General features: G+C 41.6%; 1 protein-coding gene across 2 annotated transcripts in view; it reads right to left on the bottom strand.

The window, feature by feature from the left end:
* Arhgap24 (Rho GTPase activating protein 24) overlaps window positions 1–19,681 on the bottom strand; it is a 408,858-nt gene that overhangs the window by 325,419 nt on the left and 63,758 nt on the right. For both annotated transcript variants that reach the window (XM_028867285.2, XM_028867284.2), the window contains one exon: window positions 6,548–6,744. In XM_028867285.2, coding sequence (XP_028723118.1) covers window positions 6,548–6,724 — 177 coding nt within the window. In that variant the 5' untranslated portion in view covers window positions 6,725–6,744. The remainder of the gene's footprint in view (window positions 1–6,547; window positions 6,745–19,681) is intronic.

The following is a 19,681-nucleotide window of genomic DNA, read 5'->3' as shown; positions in this document are numbered from 1 at the left end:
ATATTTAGCTTCATGTATTTTTAAGTTGAGTAGGTAAGCTATTATTTCAAGGTGAGTTTCAACACACTGCCAAGGAGTCCTGATTGGGGCTGTAAGGCCACTGCAAATCACCCTTAGAAAATGGGGAACATGGGGCAACTTCACCTTCTACTCAACAAGAAAACACAGAAGGGGGGGGTGAGACTTCTGAAGTCCTCCCACCTGAACAGGTGGTTGAATATCTGGAAAGCCAAGTGCAATCTGAGGAAGATTATGAAAAAATGATGTAAAGTCCACATAATTAAGTCTGGGATATACTAAACTGGATATATATATATATATATATATATATATATATATATATATATATATATATATGTGTGTGTGTGTGTGTGTGTGTGTGTGTGTGTGTGTGTAGTTCTTATAGAGATAAAAGTTGAAGATACAAAAGAAAAAAAACCTGAGAAAATTATATCATTAACAGGTTTTTAACATATTAGGAAATAGCTGCCCAAACTCCTCTCTCAGACAGTAACACAGGGTGTGAGGTTTTTCTGGAAGTTGCTTCCCACTGTCCACAAGGCAATGCAGTCTCTGCCTAGCACATAGACCTTTGCACCATGACCCCATCCATCTCTCTAAACTTCTTGCCCTCTTTTCACACTTGTAAACATGGAGCTGCTATTGTTTGTGTGTGAAATGTCCCCACAGACCAAGAATGATGGTGTTTGCCTGTATGCGGCACTTCAGATTTGAAGGCAGGGGAATAACAGTTCACAGTCATCCATGGTTACATAGCAAGTTCCAGGGCAGCCTGGGTGATATGAAACCCTGACTCAAAATCATGTAAAACAGAACAAAAAATGTCCCCCACAGGTTCATGGACTTGAACACCTGGTCCACTGCTATGCTGTTTTCAAAGACTGTAGATGCTCTGGGACTGTGGCCTCCCTACAGAAGTAGATAGTTGGGGGCAGGTCTTAAGGGTTTCATTTATTGCTGGGTCCTGTCTGAGCTCTTTGCTTCCTTTCTGCCTATGGGGTAGACTAACCACCTTCCACTTCCATCACTGTGAACAGGAGCTGGTCCCACCTGCCATGCCTTCCCCACAATGATAGATCACATTCTTAAAACTGGGAGTCAAAATACATGAATACCAAGGACATCTTGTTTGAAGCATCAAATTGAATATAAATCATTAATAAATATTTCTGGCTAAAGCTAAGTCCAAAGAAAAGTTGAGGATTAGTAGGAGGTCAAAAGACAGAACTGAGGAACAATCCACCTGAAGCAAGGAATTCTGGGATTTATGCTTCTTCACCAGCTGTTCATCTGCAGTATCCCTTTGGCTGCTACACATAGATGTGCAAATACACATTCCAATTTCAACATTTGTAAAGATTTTCCTCATTTAAGTCTTTATAAACCTATTGTAAATTGGGACTGGAGACATAAATCTGTAATCCCAACTACTTAGGAAGCTGAGGCAGGAGGATTACAAGTTCAAGTCCTATCTGAGCTACAGGGTGAATTCAAACCCAATCTGGGCAACTTACTAAAACCCCATTTTAAGTTTGTGTGTGTGTGTGTGTGTGTGTGTGTGTGTGTGTGTGTGTGTGTGTGAGAGAGAGAGAGAGAGAGAGAGAGAGAGAGAGAGAGAGAGAGAGAGAGAGAAGAGTAAGGTAGGGAACAAGAAGGATAGAGTGATTTGGGGTTTAGCTCAGAAGTTGAATATTTGTCTATAAGGAATAAGGCCATGAGTTCAATTGAAAAAAAAAACATATTGTAGATTCCCACAAGAGTTTTAAATGTCATTTACCCTTCATTTTTTAAAAATATATTTATAATTCTGAGTTGAGATAATCAATTACCATAGTAGAGAATAGGCCTGGCCCCAATATGCAAGATACCAAGCAAGAAAAGTTACAACTAATCTTACCCAGAAATAACACCTATGAACCACAACAAAGACCAGAAAAGCAAGATAGTCTGAAGAGTACAACAAAAGCACTTATCTAGGGTAACCAACATTTGCCTAATTGGACTTAATGTCAGCTCAGTAGAAGGGAAATCATGTCTGACACACTAAACCTAGAGCAGTGCCTGTGGCTGGTAAGGCCAAGGACCACAGAAAACTTCTGTGGATATCACTCTGTATAAATAAACACTGATTGGCCAGTGGCCAGGCAGGAAGTATAGGCGGGACTAACAGAGAGGAGGAAAGAGAAAACAGGAAGGCAGAGGAGAGACTGCCTGGAGCTACTGCCAGGACAAGGAAGATGTAAAGTACCAGTAAGCCACGAGCCACGTGGCAAGGTAAAGATTAATAGAAATGGGCTAAATATCAGAGTAAGAGCTAGACAATGATAGGCCTGAGCTAATGGCCAAGCAGTTTAAATAATGTAAGCGTCTGTGTGTTTATTTTATCAGTGGGCTAAGGGACTGCCGGGGCTTGGTGGCGGGAGCTGGAGAGAAAACTCCAGCTACAGAGAACCAATGCTGCCACGTCTGTAAGTCTGTGTAAATTCTGACTGCATTCAGTTAAGTGCAGCTCCCACCCCTTAACTAAGAAGGTTCTTTTACGACAGAAAGAGACAACTGGTCACACGTAGAGAAAGAAGACCATAGGATTTCCAGCTCCAACTGATTCATGTACAACACAAACCCTACCCCGAAGACAGAGGGGATGTCAGAGAAGGAGTGGAAAGACTGTAAGAACCAGAGGATAAGGGCATCTACTAGAAAAGGGTGACTCCTGTGGGTAATAGGGAAGCTGACCCATGAAATCTCAGCAATATGGTTGCCTATGTAAGACCTAAGAAGCTGAAACACCAATTGATGTTACAATATGAATGGGGGAAATTTCACAAGGTTCTACCCCCAGATGAAGAACGTCAGGCAATTAATTATTGCTGAGAGAGAGATAACCAGTCTTCCCCGGAGTAAATCCCTTGATAGGTTTCCCTGTCCCAAGTGCTCAGTCCTGAACACACTAAATGGACTCAGCAGGTTGTATTTATAAATTTGCTCATGTGTGTGTGTGTGTGTGTGTATGTGTGTGTAAAACAATAATTCTTAAACAATAAGGGGCAATGAATTTGAGGAGGTGGTTGGGCAAGGAAGAGTTGTAAGGAGTTAGGAAATGATACACATCCAGCACTCACATATGAAATTTTCAGTAACAAAAAAGCATGTTCCAACAAAGAAAGGAATTAGTCCAATCATAGGATAGCATAACTCCTGAATGGATATGTAAGTTAGTGATAAGTCTCTGGTTTGGAAATGGCTGGATTTTATATGCTTATGTTTCAACATTAGTCAAAAGGTTTGAAATGAAAAACTACAGTGTCATATTCCCTGGTGCTTTTATTATTAGAAAAACAACAACAAAGATAAGGTCATTTAATCTCAAATTTTAACCGCCTTATTAATTTCTAGTCCTTAACAATATGTTAAAAGGAACGTTTTTGACATTGCTATGGAGGATAGTGGCTAAAAGATGTTGGACTCGTGAAAGAATTGGTGCTACATTGGAACATATCACCCCATTTTGTTCATTTAAATGGTAAGTCTGTAAATACTGAATCTAATATTAATAACAGAACAATATTTTCTTAGAGATATTACAAAGTAAGGTAATTTTAATTTTAAGGGGGGGTTCCTTTGAATTAATTCAAAGCATTCTTTTGCATTGCTTTAATTATATTTCCAGTTTTTACATAAAAGTAACCAAACTACTGACTATTACTTGTGAGAAATGACACAGAGGGACACAACAGAGATAACATGAAAATATCTTCTTTGATCAGAGCAGAATTCCTCAAACTAGGGTCTAAGATCACTTTCTCTGTCATCTACAGTTCACACATTTGAGAAATAACGGCCTCATACCCAAGGCAATGAAGTAACCCTCATTAAAGAAGGACACTCTGTCTGGAAAATCCCCACCTCTGCTTAGTCTACTAAGAGTTCTCTGCTCATGTAGCCAGTGAGTTCTCTGCTTGCTCCCCTAGTGACTTATTTCCATCCTAGACAATGCTATAAGAAATCACTTAATTTAGATCCCTTCTGGCTGACAATCTGGTCCATCCAGTGTTGTGTCAGATGAGCACCCAGGTAACCTAACACTGGCTCTGACCCACATTTTAGTTATATTCAACACAATCCTTCCCTACCAGAGTCTTCATGTTGGATCCTTCAGGTTCTAGTGTTTCCATATTAACTTAATCCTTTGTCTGAGTTTGGTAAAAATGACTCTGTAGTCAAGACAATGTCTTAATCTGAATGTTACATGGTATAAAACAAGCTGCACAACAGAAAGGGACTCTGGAGTGTGACGTAAGAATGGACACCACAGCCATAGTTTGTCCATCTGTATAACGAGTCCCCTATCCCCACAGGTTTGGCATGAGAAGTCAAGTGACCAATGTAGAAATGTGCTCCCTTATCACATCACCAGTAGGAAGCACTCTTATTCATTGACTCAGAGGTCTTTGACCCAGGCTACAAGAACCTTGACATATCTAGAGCTAAATCATGGCACCATTTTCATTTTACTTGGGGTAAACTGCATCCTAAACCTTGTTTTCTTCATGTAATAAAAGATAGGGCTAATAAAATCACAACCATAGAATAATACAAAAATCAAGGGTTATTTTAAGTGTTTCATGAGATAATAAATAAATACTCATAGATCGGGGACTAGCCCAATTGTCTTTAGAGAAGCATCATCCAGCAACTGACAGAAGCAGATGCAGAGACCCCCAGCCAAACACTAGGCAGAGCCAGGGGAACCCTGCAGAAGGGGTGGGGGAGGATTGTGGGAGTCAGAGGAGCTGAGAACATGGCCCACAGAATCAACTAAGCAGGGCCCAGAGGGGATCACAGAGACTGAAGTGACAATCTCAGACTTTATATGGGTCTTAGCTAGGTCCTCTGAATACATGTTATAGTTTTGTATCTAGGTGTTCTTATGGGGTTCCTTAGAGTGGGAGGTATCTCTGACTCTTTGGCCTGCTCTTGAGACCCTTTTCCTCCTACTGGGTTGCCTTGCCCAGTTTTGACATGAGGGTTTGTGTTCTAGTCTTAGGTAATTTGTTATGCTGTGTTCAGTTGATGTCTCTGGGAGGCTTGCTCTTTTTTTTTTTTGAAGGGAAAAGGAGAAGGAGTGGATCTGAGTAAGAGTGGAGGTTGGGGGAGGGTGGAGACTGGGGAGAGTGGAGGAAGGGGAAACCTCAGTTGTGATGTTTGAGAGAAGAATAAAAGAAAAATTAATTAATTTTAGTTAATATTAATATAGATAAATGAATACACATCTTTATTAATGATGTGGCTTTAATTTTTTTTGAAGAAATTCATACATGAGTACTGCATCTAGATCATTCTGCTCCTCCCTCCCAACCATATGACCTCATCTTTGGGAAACTGAATCCTTAAGATCTCAAAGATATGGTTGTCTGAAGAAGATCCACATAATGGCAACACCAGTTGATGTCCCAACATGGATGGGGGAAACTCCATAAGGTCCCATTCCTAGGTGAAGAGCTACCAGTGGCCACCACTGAGAGAGGAAGAATCAGTTTCTCAAGGGACAAACTCCCATTGTCCAATCTCAAGTGGTCAGCCCTAAACACACGTAGACACAAGCAATACCAATGGGTTGTGTATATATGTGTGTTTGGGGGGGCATAGATAGATAGACAAATATAACTACATAAACAGTAAGTATTTCATAAGACAATAATGTAAATTCTTAACTCTGGTCAATATGCAAAAACTAGTATTATGACTGACTGGGGTTTACAGTATGCACTTACACTGTTTTTATTTAACTTACAGGAATGAGAATCCTGTGAAACTATCATGCTTTGGTGAGTTCTGATTCAAATTCCTAATTAAGATCTTGAACTTCAACAGGAGAGGAAGCAGCCTCAAGAACATGCAATTGGGAATGATTATATCAGCCAGTCTCAGATATCTCTCCTCTCACTTCTATTTTCCCTAGATGTAGGCAAAGGAAAGAGCCAGGGATGGTGCCTCCTTTGCATCTTTCTTCTGTTGATAAGCAATGACCATAGCTGAGAAAACTCAAGAGCTTCTTTTTTTTTTTTAATTACAGTTTTGAAACGTGTGGCTAAGAATATCAGGAAATAAATGACCACTAAGGGACCACAAAGAAACACAGAAACTGTCCCCAGAGCAGTGTGGCTATATAGGCAATTTCCATTAAAATACATATTTTTCAACTTATTCCTAAAAAAGAAAAAAAAGCTGCCTTGGTTATGAGCTCTATCCCCTAGTAGATGACCATTAATATTTTCTTATGAAGTAAGGTTGCCTGAGGGATTCAGACATTCCGTCCCTTTAGTAAAACTCAAAATTAACATTAGACAAGTATAATTTGCCTCTGAGTCTCAACTAGCCAGTTCATCATGTCCAAATCTAAGAAACCCCGTAAAAGAAGCAGACAAGATGCCTGGAAACAGATCCAGCGAGGAGACGGGGACCCCTCAGACTCCACCAGCTGCGTGGATTGCTACGGTCTGCAGGGATTGTTTTTCCTACTTACCAAGGGCTTGGTTTCATCTTCATCTTTGAAATAGTAAAGCTGATCCCCTTTGAGCACAAACCAGCGGGTATGCCAAGTCTTGACAAAGCCTCCTTGCTTCCTCAGCCACCCACACTTGGTGGCGTTTTGCCGCCCTTGGCCTTGGGGGTTCTCCGTGGAGTCACTGTTCTCCTCCATTTTCAAGCTGATGGATTTTTCTGTTTAGAAACAAAAGGAAAGAAAAAGAATAAGGTAGTCAGTCTGTCACCACTATTCTCCAGAAGGAAGGAAGGAAGGAAGGAAGGAAGGGAGGGAGGGAGGGAGGGAGGGAGGGAGGGAGGGAGGAGGGAGGGAGGGAGGAAGGAAGGAAGGAAGGAAGGAAGGAAGGAAGGAAGGAAGGAAGGAAGGAAGGAAGGAAGGAAGGAACAAAAAACAAAGAAACAAAGAAAGAAGCAAAGAAACAAAGGAAGAGGAAAGGGCTAAAAAATGTGTACCAGCTCACTGACTGGATTTCTAAAAGCTGACCACAGACCTGCCAATGGTCTGCCCAAAGGGAAAGAGTGTGGTGTACTTGCCTGCCTTTCTTCCTGAGTAGAGTTACGAAATGGGAAAGTTCTAGGCGAACAGGCAGTAAAAACTGAGTTTTCAGCATCTAGGTTTGTGCGTCTGCTGTGCCGTGCTGGGGGCCTGCGTCTGCACGCCTGGCCTGTGGTTACCTGAGCAAGCACTATTCCCACACATGTTAAAGCTTAAGGAGACTATTTTGAAAAACCTCAATGGAAGATGTTTGGTTTGCACATGTGAAAATCTCTTAAGATGTTCTCTGCTTCCTCCAGAGTATCCACAGGAGGGTTTTCTCGGCCTGGGATCTGTGCAGCCAAGGAAGTTTAGGAGAAAACCAGAAAACAAAGAGAGAGAGAGAGAATAAAAATCCTTCCTGTCTAGTTGATTTTCCTTTTCCCCACAGGCTTCTTCAAATTCAGGAATGAGGGAAGGTTAAAATCCAGGACACATAAGCACCATTTCAGGCTATGTGTGAAGGAGCCCAAGGGCATCCACTCTATACAGAGCAAGAAAATGAGCCACATGGAGACTCAGCAGCACCCTTAGAAGCCAGACTGCCATAGGAGAAACAGGAGGGTGGGCAGCAGGTGTGCCTTTTTTGGAGGGAGGGGGTTGGGGGGGCAGTGTCCATGGAAACAGACCCTGTGAGACATGGTTAAGAACCAAGAGACTGTTTTGATGTGGTTACGAATGAAGGGATGTGTTTTTCTATCCCAAAGGCTCCCCCCGGTATCTTGCTAGTGTTTATTTCTAAGCATTTACTCAGGAAGTGGGAAGTGTTAGCTCATCCTGGGTCTTTGTATGAGGCCACAAACAGAGAATGAACTCACAAAGCACAGACTCTCCTGACTAAGGCATTTTCATGTCTGCCTTTATTTTAATAATTGTGATGTGCACCTGACAATGAGCTCCCTGACTGACCTTCATTTTCACTGCTAAGTTTTCAAACAATTGCTGTGTCCAGTGTCCCAATCACAATTTTATGGTATTTTTGCCATCCCTTACCTCCCTGCCCTCAGCTGGGCTCCTTGGGTTCTTTGGATATAATTCTAGCACTTAGTGTACAGCAGTGAATTTGAACGTGGGTTCTGATCTAAATTTTTATTTTGGTCAATTTAATCATGTTCTAGGTGGCTTTTGTCTCCTCTACTGGCAGACATTCCAATAATCCCCATCCTTCCTTCATTTTTTCTTGAAGCTATTTTATAATTCAGCTGGGCCATTTGTGCATCTTTGAGCTCATTCAGCATCTGTAGGTGCCCTTTTTATGCTGAAATCCTCCTATGGAGCATACTGAACCATTCCCCTCCACGGGGCATTCCCATGGCTGTGACAGCTGATTGCAGTAACATTCACTTCCCGTGTGTGTAAGTGTCTACAGATTGGATCGAGCCTGACACTCAGTCTGTTATGCCCCGAGGGCAGGAACTTTTGACTCCTTTCTTCCCCACACTTGACCTAGTATCAAGAAGCAGGCAAGCCCCATTCTACATGAACAGTAAATGCTGTAATATAGTTTAGACAGTAAGTCTGCTCATTGAGACCACCCTAAATAATCTTTTTTTTTGTCTTCTGATATTTAAATTATTTCAACCTACACAATTTATTTCTTCACCATTTATTTAGCCTTTGACCAAACAAAATAAGACCATAAAATAAACATTCCAATACCACACACACACACACACACACACACCTAGAATGTACTACAGCCAAACAGATTCTTTCTTTGGGGACTTTTTCTGTCTTCCCTCTCAAATTTAAGCATTTTACTAATTTAAAAAAATGCCTCTAAAGATTTCCAAGGTAATTAGCAAGCTACCATCAATAATATAGAATTCCACACAGCCAATTCCCATTTTTTTCTACTCTTTCTGCCTCAGTGGAAAATGTGTGTGTTAGAACATGTTTTATGACCCTTCTTGCATCTGTTGCTTGTAGGTCTGGCTAAAGCCGGGGGAAATGTCGCCTGCTGAACTCCTAGAAAAACTACAGTTAATTTTATGACTACATAATACATAATAAAGAATCCCAGCAACACTAATTACATTATTAAAACAAATGAACATGATTTATTATAAACCCAGGGGGAAAACGCCATGCCTATTTTTGTGTGGAAGAAAAACAAAACAAAACAGAAACTGAAGTCCTACAAAAATAACCAAGGTGTTTGTAGAGAGGTAGAGACATCCACAGAAACCATCAAATCCTCTCTTCACCTCAAAACAAAGAGGAGGAGTTAGATCATTTGTGACTATGGGTCCTTCTAGTTTAATGTCTCTACAGTTCCGTAACTGTAGGGCATCAGATATCCAGCTATTCTCTGTACCCAGTACAGCATCTATCTGATACAGGGTGAAGGTCAATCAATGTTTGATGAAGTGATCAATGTTGCATTAGGGTCTTGTGCTGGGTGACTAAAGGTGACATTATCTCCTCCTGAAACCTTTGGACCATGACCTACCACCTTCTCCAGTCCCACACATAGGCACAATAACCAGAGCAGGCGCTTTTAAATTTGGAAACACCCAAGCTCCTTTATGCCTGGAGTCTTGACTTCCATTGACCTCTCTCCAGAATGCCTTGGCTCTGCCTCTTTGCACAGCCCCTCATCTGAATCTCAGTCTAAAATCCACCTCTCCATGGAATCACCCCATGAATGAACTCAGTTCTTCATGTTCTTCATTAGGCAACTGACACCTCACCTGTCTTTTTTTCTTCTAACGGTTCCCTGAATTGCTAGATATTTTTATTTCTTTGATTTTTTTTTCATTGTTTTCAACTACCAAAGAGACCAAAAGCTTCATGAGGTCAAGGTTGTGGCTTTTGTTGACTACAGAATCCCAGTGCCCTTCACAGTGCATCTTGGGTATTCAGTAAGCATCTGCTGAATGGAGGGGAGGTGGTATATGTCCTAGTTTGTTTTCTCATTGCTATGGTAAAAAACAAACAAACAACAACAACAACACACACACACACACACACACACACACACACACAAAAAAAAAAAAAAAAAAACCACAAAAACATTGACCGGAAGGAACTTGTGTTGGGGGAGGGGTTCGCTTACAGGTCTCCCTTCATAGTCAGTCACTGAGGGAACTCAGGGCAGGATCTCAGGAAAGAAACTTGGAGGCAGGAACTAAAGCAGAGGCTATGGAAAAACACTGCTCACTGGCTTGTTCAGTCTGCTTTTGTACCTGACCTAAGACCACAGCTCAGTGGCAGCATTTCCCACAAGGAGCTGGGCCCTCGCACATCTGTCACCAAGCCTGAAAATGCCCGCACGGGTCAGTCTACAGACCCATCTGACAGAGGCATTTTCTCAGTTGAGGTCCCCCCTCCCTTCATGACTAGCTTGTATCAAATTGATAACAATCTAACCAGTGCAATATGTAACAACAACAACAGAATTCCTGTGAAGAGTATCTTGGAGGGTTCTTTCTCTCAGTATTTGAGGCCACTGTGGTAGTTGTATTATTTTAGGAACTGGGTTTTTGCCTTTGACATGGGAGACTTCAGTTAGCATGCAGTCACGATGACCACTCGGGAATAACCTTGAACGCCCTTCACAAAACAAAACAGTGAACAGCAGCAGCAGCGGCAACAAACCTCAAGTGAACCCTAACCCTGACTATTTCACTTTCTAGCTTGGTAGTAGATACATGGACCACTGGTGGCTCAGCATCAGACATGTGTGCCTCATAGGTTCCCCTTCTCAGAGCATAACTTCGCTGGATGCCCCCTGGGGAGCTCCTTTCCCCCACAGTCAGAGCATTGCAAGTGAGCGGTGCGTGAGATAGCAGAATTAAATCACCAACTTCAATTCTGATCAACCTCTCAAGGGCGGTATCACAACAGTGTAAATACATGGTGATTCTGAACCACAAAAACAGAACTGAAGAATTAACTGATGTTTTCATGTCACCTGGGAAAAGCCTTGATGACAGCTACTAGGATGCTACCTCATTTACCTGGTAGCTGTCAGCTGTTGCTCAGTGGCAGAGACCGAGTTTCCATCCACTAATGTAGTGATTTTGTGCAAGCGGAGGAACTGGGAACTAGGAACATGTGGTACGATCAGAAGGGAATTCATTCTCCTAACACAATTTTCCAGACTCAAAGAGCACACATGCAGGAACTTAGATTGGTGACTTCATTCCAACAGAGGATACATTTACAAAACTGCATATAAATAGGATGCCAGATGCCACAAGGTTGTAATATATCCCAGTTTAGCCATATAGATTCAACTACACATGTCCAGAAAATACAAGAAAAGAGATGCAAGGAAGGAACAGAAGCCAAAGAGAGGAGGACAGGAGAAGACTTTGAAAGCACAGGCAGCCCCACTGAGATGCCTGCTCTGCGCTCTGCACATGGGGGCCTCAGCTGTGTGAATCTGAAGCTCTGCAGCCACCACGGTGCGGCCAGGCTGTGATGAGATCTGTGTCTCACAGCGCTAGCGGAAACTCAAGGGTCTGGGTGCCCATGATGCCCTACCTCACAGACCCTCAGCACAAACAAATGATTCCTGTGTGTCTGACTGTGGGGGTATTGTGTTCCCCAAAATATTGTGTACTCTAATAAATTTATCTGGGGTCAGAGAACAGACAGCCACTAGATACAAAGGCTAGAAAATGGTAGCACTCACACCTTTAATCCTAGCATTCCAGAGATAGAAATCCCTCTGGCTCTCTGTGAGTTCAAGGCCACATTGGAAATAGCCAAGCATGGTGACACGCCTTTAATCCCAGAAAGCCAGCCTTTAATCCCAGGGAGTGGTGGTAGAAAACAAAAAGATATATAAGGCGTGAGGACCAGAAACTAGAGGCATTTTGGGCTGGTTAAGCATGTGGCTGGTTAAGCTTCTAGCAGCAGTTCAGCTGAGAGCCATTGGGATGAGGACACAGAAGCTTCTAGTCTGAGGAAACAGGACCAGCTGAGCAACTGGCAAGGTGAGATAGCTGTGGCTTGTTTGTCTCTGATCTACCAGCATGGACCCCGATAACTTGCCTCGGGTTTGATTTTATTAATGAGAACTGTTAAGATTCCTGCTACATCTGGCGCCCAACGTTCGTGTTACGAATTCATGAAAAAGCTGTTTGCCTGTGGCCTTGTGAGCCCCAGCGCAGGCCCAAGCTACACTCAGCCGGTTGTGGTGGTGCACACCGGTAGGATTTGCTGAAGGAGGCAGAGGCAGGAGGATCCCGAGTTTGAGGCCGGCCTAGGAGGTTTGGGAGAAGCTTTGGCCCAGACTGAGCCCCAAACAGTGGTGGGACCATGGAAGCAGTGGCTACTGCTCCACGTTGCCAGCTCCTTCTCATCGTGTTGGTGACTGCGATGCTGCTGCTACCAGGGATGAAAAGTTTACTGCTGCTGGTTCAGAGAAGAATTGCCAGGACCATCGTGTTACAAGAAAGCATCGGCAAAGGTCAGTTTGGAAAAGTTTGGCAAGAAAAATGGTGGGGAAAAATTGTTGTGAAGATTTTCTGTTCTAGGGAAGAATGTTCATGGTTCCAAGAGACAGACATTTATCAGACTGTGATTGCTCCAAACCACAGAGGAGGCAAAAAAAAAAAAAAAAAAAAAAAAAAAAAAAAAGTCTGCAGGAAACCATGACCATGCCTAACAGTGACTTTGAAATCTTCAAAAAGATGACAGGATCCTACAACGATGATTCCACATGGACTATGATAAAGCCATTAAGCCGATTAACACCATGGAAGAATCGACTTTGGACTACAAACTGGTCAGGACAATTTCGAGAGGACTAGTTGAGATGATACAGCCTGACAGACTACTCGAACAAGGACTTGAAACAAGCCCTGAACTTTCCTTTTATGCAGAGAATGGACAAATGATACAGGACTTGATGATTAACCCAAAAATTTTCTTTTCAAGATTCCCTAGATATCTTCACCCCTAGAAAGCAAAAAGAAAAAGAGAATATAGATATGAGATAGATCATCGAATCTACTCTGAGAAAAAAGAAATAATAGGATAAATAGGTAGATCACTGAATCTACACTGAAGAAAAAGGGGAAGATATAAAAATGACAAAAGGTAGACTACTGAATGTATTATGAAAAGAAAAAAGAGAGAATATGGATATGATAAGATAAAAAGGGAGATTATGGAATCTACTTTTAAAAAGGAACTACTTGTTTTAAATAAGATAAGTAATGAAAATTTTTTGGTCTGAGTTTATAAGATGTTACTGGACTGGACATTGTTAATATATATAATGGAGTTTTTATCTGAATCTGTCAAATGTTAATGGACTAGACATCATTAATGTAATTTTTGGCTGTATATATTGTATATGCTTATTGGATAGTTTTTCTTGTATTAGTTATAAGCTTTTTTAATTTTAGACAAAAAGAGAGGAGATGTGGGGTATTGTGTTCCCCAAAATATTGTGTACTCTAATAAATTTATCTGGGGTCAGAGAACAGACAGCCACTAGATACAAAGGCTAGAAAATGGTAGCACTCACACCTTTAATCCTAGCATTCCAGAGATAGAAATCCCTCTGGCTCTCTGTGAGTTCAAGGCCACATTGGAAATAGCCAAGCATGGTGACACGCCTTTAATCCCAGAAAGCCAGCCTTTAATCCCAGGGAGTGGTGGTAGAAAACAAAAAGATATATAAGGCGTGAGGACCAGAAACTAGAGGCATTTTGGGCTGGTTAAGCATGTGGCTGGTTAAGCTTCTAGCAGCAGTTCAGCTGAGAGCCATTGGGATGAGGACACAGAAGCTTCTAGTCTGAGGAAACAGGACCAGCTGAGCAACTGGCAAGGTGAGATAGCTGTGGCTTGTTTGTCTCTGATCTACCAGCATGGACCCCGATAACTTGCCTCGGGTTTGATTTTATTGATAAGAACTTTTAAGATTCCTGCTACATCTGACAGTATCTGTTCTGTCCTGGGAAAGAAAGTAAAAATTAGCAACATTGGCAAAACACTGCAATTTACAAGGTGTTTGTGGGGCTTTCCAGAGTAATTTTGGTCATATCCAAATGTCACCATTTTTTTTTCAGAGAAGGGGAAGGCATTCAAACTAAACTCCTTTATAAAAGACTATTCCATTGCACACAGTATGTGGTCACAAATACCCAGTATTTAACTGAATTCTGCTGCCTCTTGTTTTCTAACAACAAAAAACAAGCAAACAAACCAAAAAACACCAGAAACAAAATCCACTTTGTTTTGTAGGTATTCATAGCATGCTATTTTGTTAGGCATGTTACTAATTTTTTATTGGTTAGATTTCCAAAGTCCAACACATAGCCTACCTATACAGTTCACATTATAGAAACATACACAGAGAATTAGAAATCATTTGCATGCTGTAAGCATGCACTTGTGGACACACATGAGCATAGTGTGTACATATGTTTAGATGTGTGGTGGTTGAGAAGCAAATGTAAGTGGGTCTTCTCCCTAAAGAATAAACTCATGGCATTTTTTAGTGCAAAGGGCCATGCCACTAGAGGACATGCACATAGTTGTCTACAGATGTGGCCTTTTTAATGAAGCAGAGAGCATAAAGGAGCCTCGAAGAACATAAAGAGTCATGGAGAGCCTGTCTGTGCCATTATTATATCTCATCTGGATTATTTTATCATTTTAGAGAATTTCTTCAATAACTCTAGCTGAGTATCTGATTTAGAACCTGAAGAACCTCTCAAGAATCTAAATGTTAAATAATTTCAGAATAAAAACAACATTGTAAAGTATTTTTTCACGTGAGTCGGCCTTGAAGAGATTTGAGATGTCCAGGCATCTACTTACTTCAGCTCGGCTGCAGTTGGTTACTCAATGAGTATTGTGATCTACTAAATCTGTCCTTTTTCTCCTCTCTAACTCCATCTGGATGCTTCCCGGTTATTCTTTTTCTTTGTATGTGTGCATGTGTTTGTGTGTGCGTGCATGTGTGTACATGACTAGTGTACAGTGTGTGTATATGGATGTGTGTGCACGTGATCAGTGTGCAGTTTGTGTGCATTTGTGTGTGTTTGTGTGTATTTGACCTATGTGTACAGTGTATATGCATATGCACACCGATTCCTTTTTCTGTGTGAGTAAAGGCATGTGTGGAGATCAGGTGACGACAAGTATTGCTCCTCACCTTCTACCTACTTTGAAGCAGGTCTCTTGTTTACCACAGCGTAAGCCAGAGTAGGTGGCCTGAGAGCTTCCAGGAACTCTCCTGTCTCTGTACCCATTTCTCCACACGCCCAATGGGATCACGGATGCATGCTGTTGTACCTGATCTGATGGAGGTCCTGGGGACAGAACACTGGTTCTCATGTTTGGACAACAAGCACTTGATCCATTGAGTGCACCTGTAGCAGGAATCTTAAAAGTTCTTATTGATAAAATCAAACCCGAGGCAAGTTATTGGGGTCCATGCTGGTAGATCAGAGAGACAAACAAGCCACAGCTATCTCACCTTGCCAGTTGCTCAGCTGGTCCTGTTTCCTCAGACTAGAAGCTTCTGTGTCCTCATCCCAATGGCTCTCAGCTGAACTGCTGCTAGAAGCTTAACCAGCCACATGCTTAACCAGCCCAAAATGCCTCTAGTTTCTGGTCCTCACACCATATATATATATATATATATATATATATATATATATATATATATATATATATCTTTCTACTTTCTACCACCACTCCCTGGGATTAAAGGCTGGCTTTCTGGGATTAAAGGCGTGTCACCATGCTTGGCTATTTCCAATGTGGCCTTGAACTCACAGAGATCCAGAGGGATTTCTATCTCTGGAATGCTAGGATCAAAGGTGTGAGTGCCACCACTTTCTAGCCTTTGTATCTAGTGGCTGTCTGTTCTCTGACCCCAGATATTTTTATTAGAGTACACAATATTTTGGTGAACACAATACCACCACATCTCCTCTCTTTTTGTCTAAAATTAAAAAAAGCTTATAACTAATACAAGAAAAAACTATCCAATAAGTATATACAATATATACAGCCAAAACTTACATTAATGATGTCTAGTCCATTAACATGACAGATTCATATGAAAACTCCATTATATATATTAACAATGTCCAGTCCAGTAACATCTGATAAACTCAGACCAAAAAATTTTCATTACTTATCTTATTTAAAACAAGTAGTTCCTTTTTAAAAGTAGATTCCATAATCTCCCTTTTTATCTTATCATGCACCCCCATTGTTCTTAATGCCGAGTTAACCCCCTCTGTGCTGGAATCAGGGTGTCAAAGCTTCCCTGCCGTATCCGGCCAAAGCTGGTTTATCCTTAACTGCATTTCCCTTACCTACCCTGCTTTCCTGGCACTGCTTGCTGTGAGAGCTCTCCCCAGGAGATGCTTGGCTCTTCCGCACCTCAAACTCTAGCTTCAGGTCCTTCAATGTCTATCACCCTCACTTCCAGTTGTAATCTCCATGGTAATAATTACTCAACACAGACTTCGCTGCCAATCTTGGTGAGGCCTGACACAGTTTTCTGCCACTCTCCATGACCCAGTCAAGCTACCCCGATGCTCAGTTGGTTGGGTATGGGGAAACCAGGAACAAGACAGTGAACTGCCAGCATAATCTATACATTCGTGGGAGGTTGGCCGAAAGTAAAAGTAAGGCAGGAATATGCTACGAAGGAGTACAAGTGTGAATAGGAACAACACAGGCAGAAAGAATTAGAAGCGGCCATAGAGAGAATGGGAGAGAGCAAGAGAAAATGCCTCCATCGCAAAAGTCTTCACCTCCTAGTAACAGGCATTAAACACTCTGTATTCCGGTTTGAGTGTGCTAAAAACTTAGCTCTGGTGTGGCAATGCGGGGAGGTGTGGATCCCTTCAGAGTTGGGTCCGATCGGGAGTTATTTAGGTCTCTGGGATTCATTGTTACCTTCAGAAGGAACTAATGCAATTCTCCCTGGAAAATTCTAAAAATGGCAAGTTTCTATTACTAGAGAAGGTCACAGTGACCCTCTCGGCTTCCTGTCTTGCTGGATCTTGTTTGATCCTTTCCCTCTGCCGTGATACCTTCTGCCATAAGACCCGGACCAAAGAGCCAAGAAATGGGGCTGCTCACCTCAGACCTCCAGCCTCCTTCACCAGGAATTAAAGACATTCTTTGTAAATGATCCAGGCCCAAGAATTTTGTTTTATAAACAGAAAACAAAGTAGTGTAATATGGATGTGTGCATTTCAATCCTAAATGGAATCTCCTCCCCACATGCCCCTGCCTCACACATACAGGTACATGCTCATTCGTATGAAGATAAGTTTACAGAGACAGAGCAACACCTTAGAATTCTAGACAACACTTTGCACAGCTCCAGAACTCTTACACCTCTTCTCAAATTGCTGTTCTGACTTTCTATCTGCTCCTTGAATCCATTCTTACTGCAACAGTATTATACATTCCATCCATGACAGCAGGATTTCCTCATAGAAAACAAATCAGGTCATGATATTGTAATGCTTGAGCTTTGCCAATAATTACTCATTTATACTCAGAGTTAAATCTAAAATATTGGGCCTGGCCTTGAAAGGCTGTGTGATCCCATCTGCCTTTCCCAGAATGCTGCCCCCGTGGCTTTGATGGCTAGCTCATCCTCATCTGAGTGTCCATTCAAATGTCACCTTACCCCGAGGATGCACCTGAGTGTCTTACTCAAACCCTGCATTCCTCACCCATCACACTACCTTATTTTGCCTTCTACAGTTTTTGGCTTTGTGTCACTTGTTTATCTGTGTCTCCCTCCCATGTATCAGCACCCTGTGTTGCTTTGCTTCTGTTCAATGCACAGAGCAGAGGGGGCAGGAAGCAGCTCTCAGAGGCACAGCTGTGTGTTAATGCATGAACAACCCCTGAGATACAAAACTGTCAAAAGCATGAAACTAGAAAATGGTTTTTAAAAAATGGATCCTGTAGCTTTAGATTCACGCAGGAGTTTGGACTAGAGAAGGCTTTGCAAATCTGCTCATTACCAACAGAAGTGCACACAAAATGATGTAAGAGTGAGATTGTTTTAAGGAGAAAGCCATAACATGCCAATTAATGGAAACTGAAGAGCAAAATACTTTTCTTTTTGATTCCTCTTCACCACACCCTTCCTTTGTGTAATGAACACATCAAAGAATAAGGATGCTATGCCCAAAACTGCAAAGTGTCTAACAGAGATCTTGTCAGCACCAAGATGAAGTTCAGGAACCTAAATCTGTTGTCAGAAGGGACTTTACTTATTACAGTAACTTGCAAGGGCCTTGGGTTTTCGTGCACTCTCCTCGCTACCTTTGAGGCTAATGTCTGGTCTCGCTGAGAGCTTCCCAGAGCAGATGCATCACCCAGACAGGAAGCACCTCTCATGTCTCCATGTCATCCCAGACAAAGCTGCATGTTCATGGACTGCGGTCCCTGGGACCCACTATAGCAACTGGCATTCAGTAAACACTCAAAAATTAAATGAATAAATGGTAAATTGGCAAATAAAGAATAAAAAAAAAACACGAGTCAATCCTTGCAGTATACTGAAATTGACCCCCATAGCCTGAGAAGGGTCAGAATTCTGAGAGGGACTGACAGGATGGTTCAGTAGTTAAGAGCACACCGCTCTTGTGGTGGCCCAGGGTTTGATTCCCTGCACACATGTGGTGGCTCATGACCACTTACAAATCCAATTTCAGGAGATCTGAGGCTCTCTTCTGGCTTCCATGGGTACTGCATGCATGTGGTACACAGACATTCACAAAGCAAACACCCACACACATAAAATAAAGTTTAAAGAACATAAATAAACACTGTCAAGAACACTGTACAAGAGTCGTAAACCATTTGAAGATGCTAGAGGCCAATGCACACCAAACTCTCCCATCTAATCCTGATTCAAGTGCCATGGTTTAAAGAGAAACTGGACCTCAGAAATTATTGAGAAAAGAAAATTAGTATGTTTTTGCTGAATGCTATCTTCAATAATCATTGTTAACCATAAACAGTCCCTGAAAACATCTGTGAGGAAAACAAGGAGAATGGAATAAAGTACAACAGTTAAGGATGAGAAGTTTAAAATGGACATCAACAGGATACACTGTAGGACTCAAAGTAAGAGCCTTGTAAATCTGCAGCTCCATTACTGGGGATACACAAAAAGGTCCTGTTGCTTGATTATTTCAAATTAAATTGTTAAAAATGTCAGACATTGGACAATTATAAAAATATATGTAAACGGTGGAATACATGCTAAACCTCAATCTACATTCTCTGTTATAATCTTCAATATTTATGTAATTATTTTCATAGGAAAGAAAAGAGTTCTCATATGAAAACTATAAAAATACCACCTCTTAAAGTATTCCCTTTGTGTTTGATGTCTATCTAATACTGTATTTTATTTAAAATTTGTGGAGAGCACAGGCTTCCTTGTAAGGAGGTTTTATTCAATTAGTGAGGAAAGTATTTTAATCCTCATCTAAGTATTTCCTGCCTTCACTTCCCCATCTGAGAAATGCGTGAAAAGGACAATTGAACTTCCCACTGCAGATACCCTCAACAGGATGGAAATCAATCAAAATGATTGCTCTACTGATGGCGGCAGAA

Source organism: Peromyscus leucopus, chromosome 10 (assembly GCF_004664715.2).
Source record: "Peromyscus leucopus breed LL Stock chromosome 10, UCI_PerLeu_2.1, whole genome shotgun sequence".
Lineage (NCBI taxonomy): Eukaryota > Metazoa > Chordata > Mammalia > Rodentia > Cricetidae > Peromyscus > Peromyscus leucopus.
The sequence above is the reverse complement of the archived record's forward strand: the minus strand, read 5'-3'. Positions and strand labels throughout refer to the sequence as shown.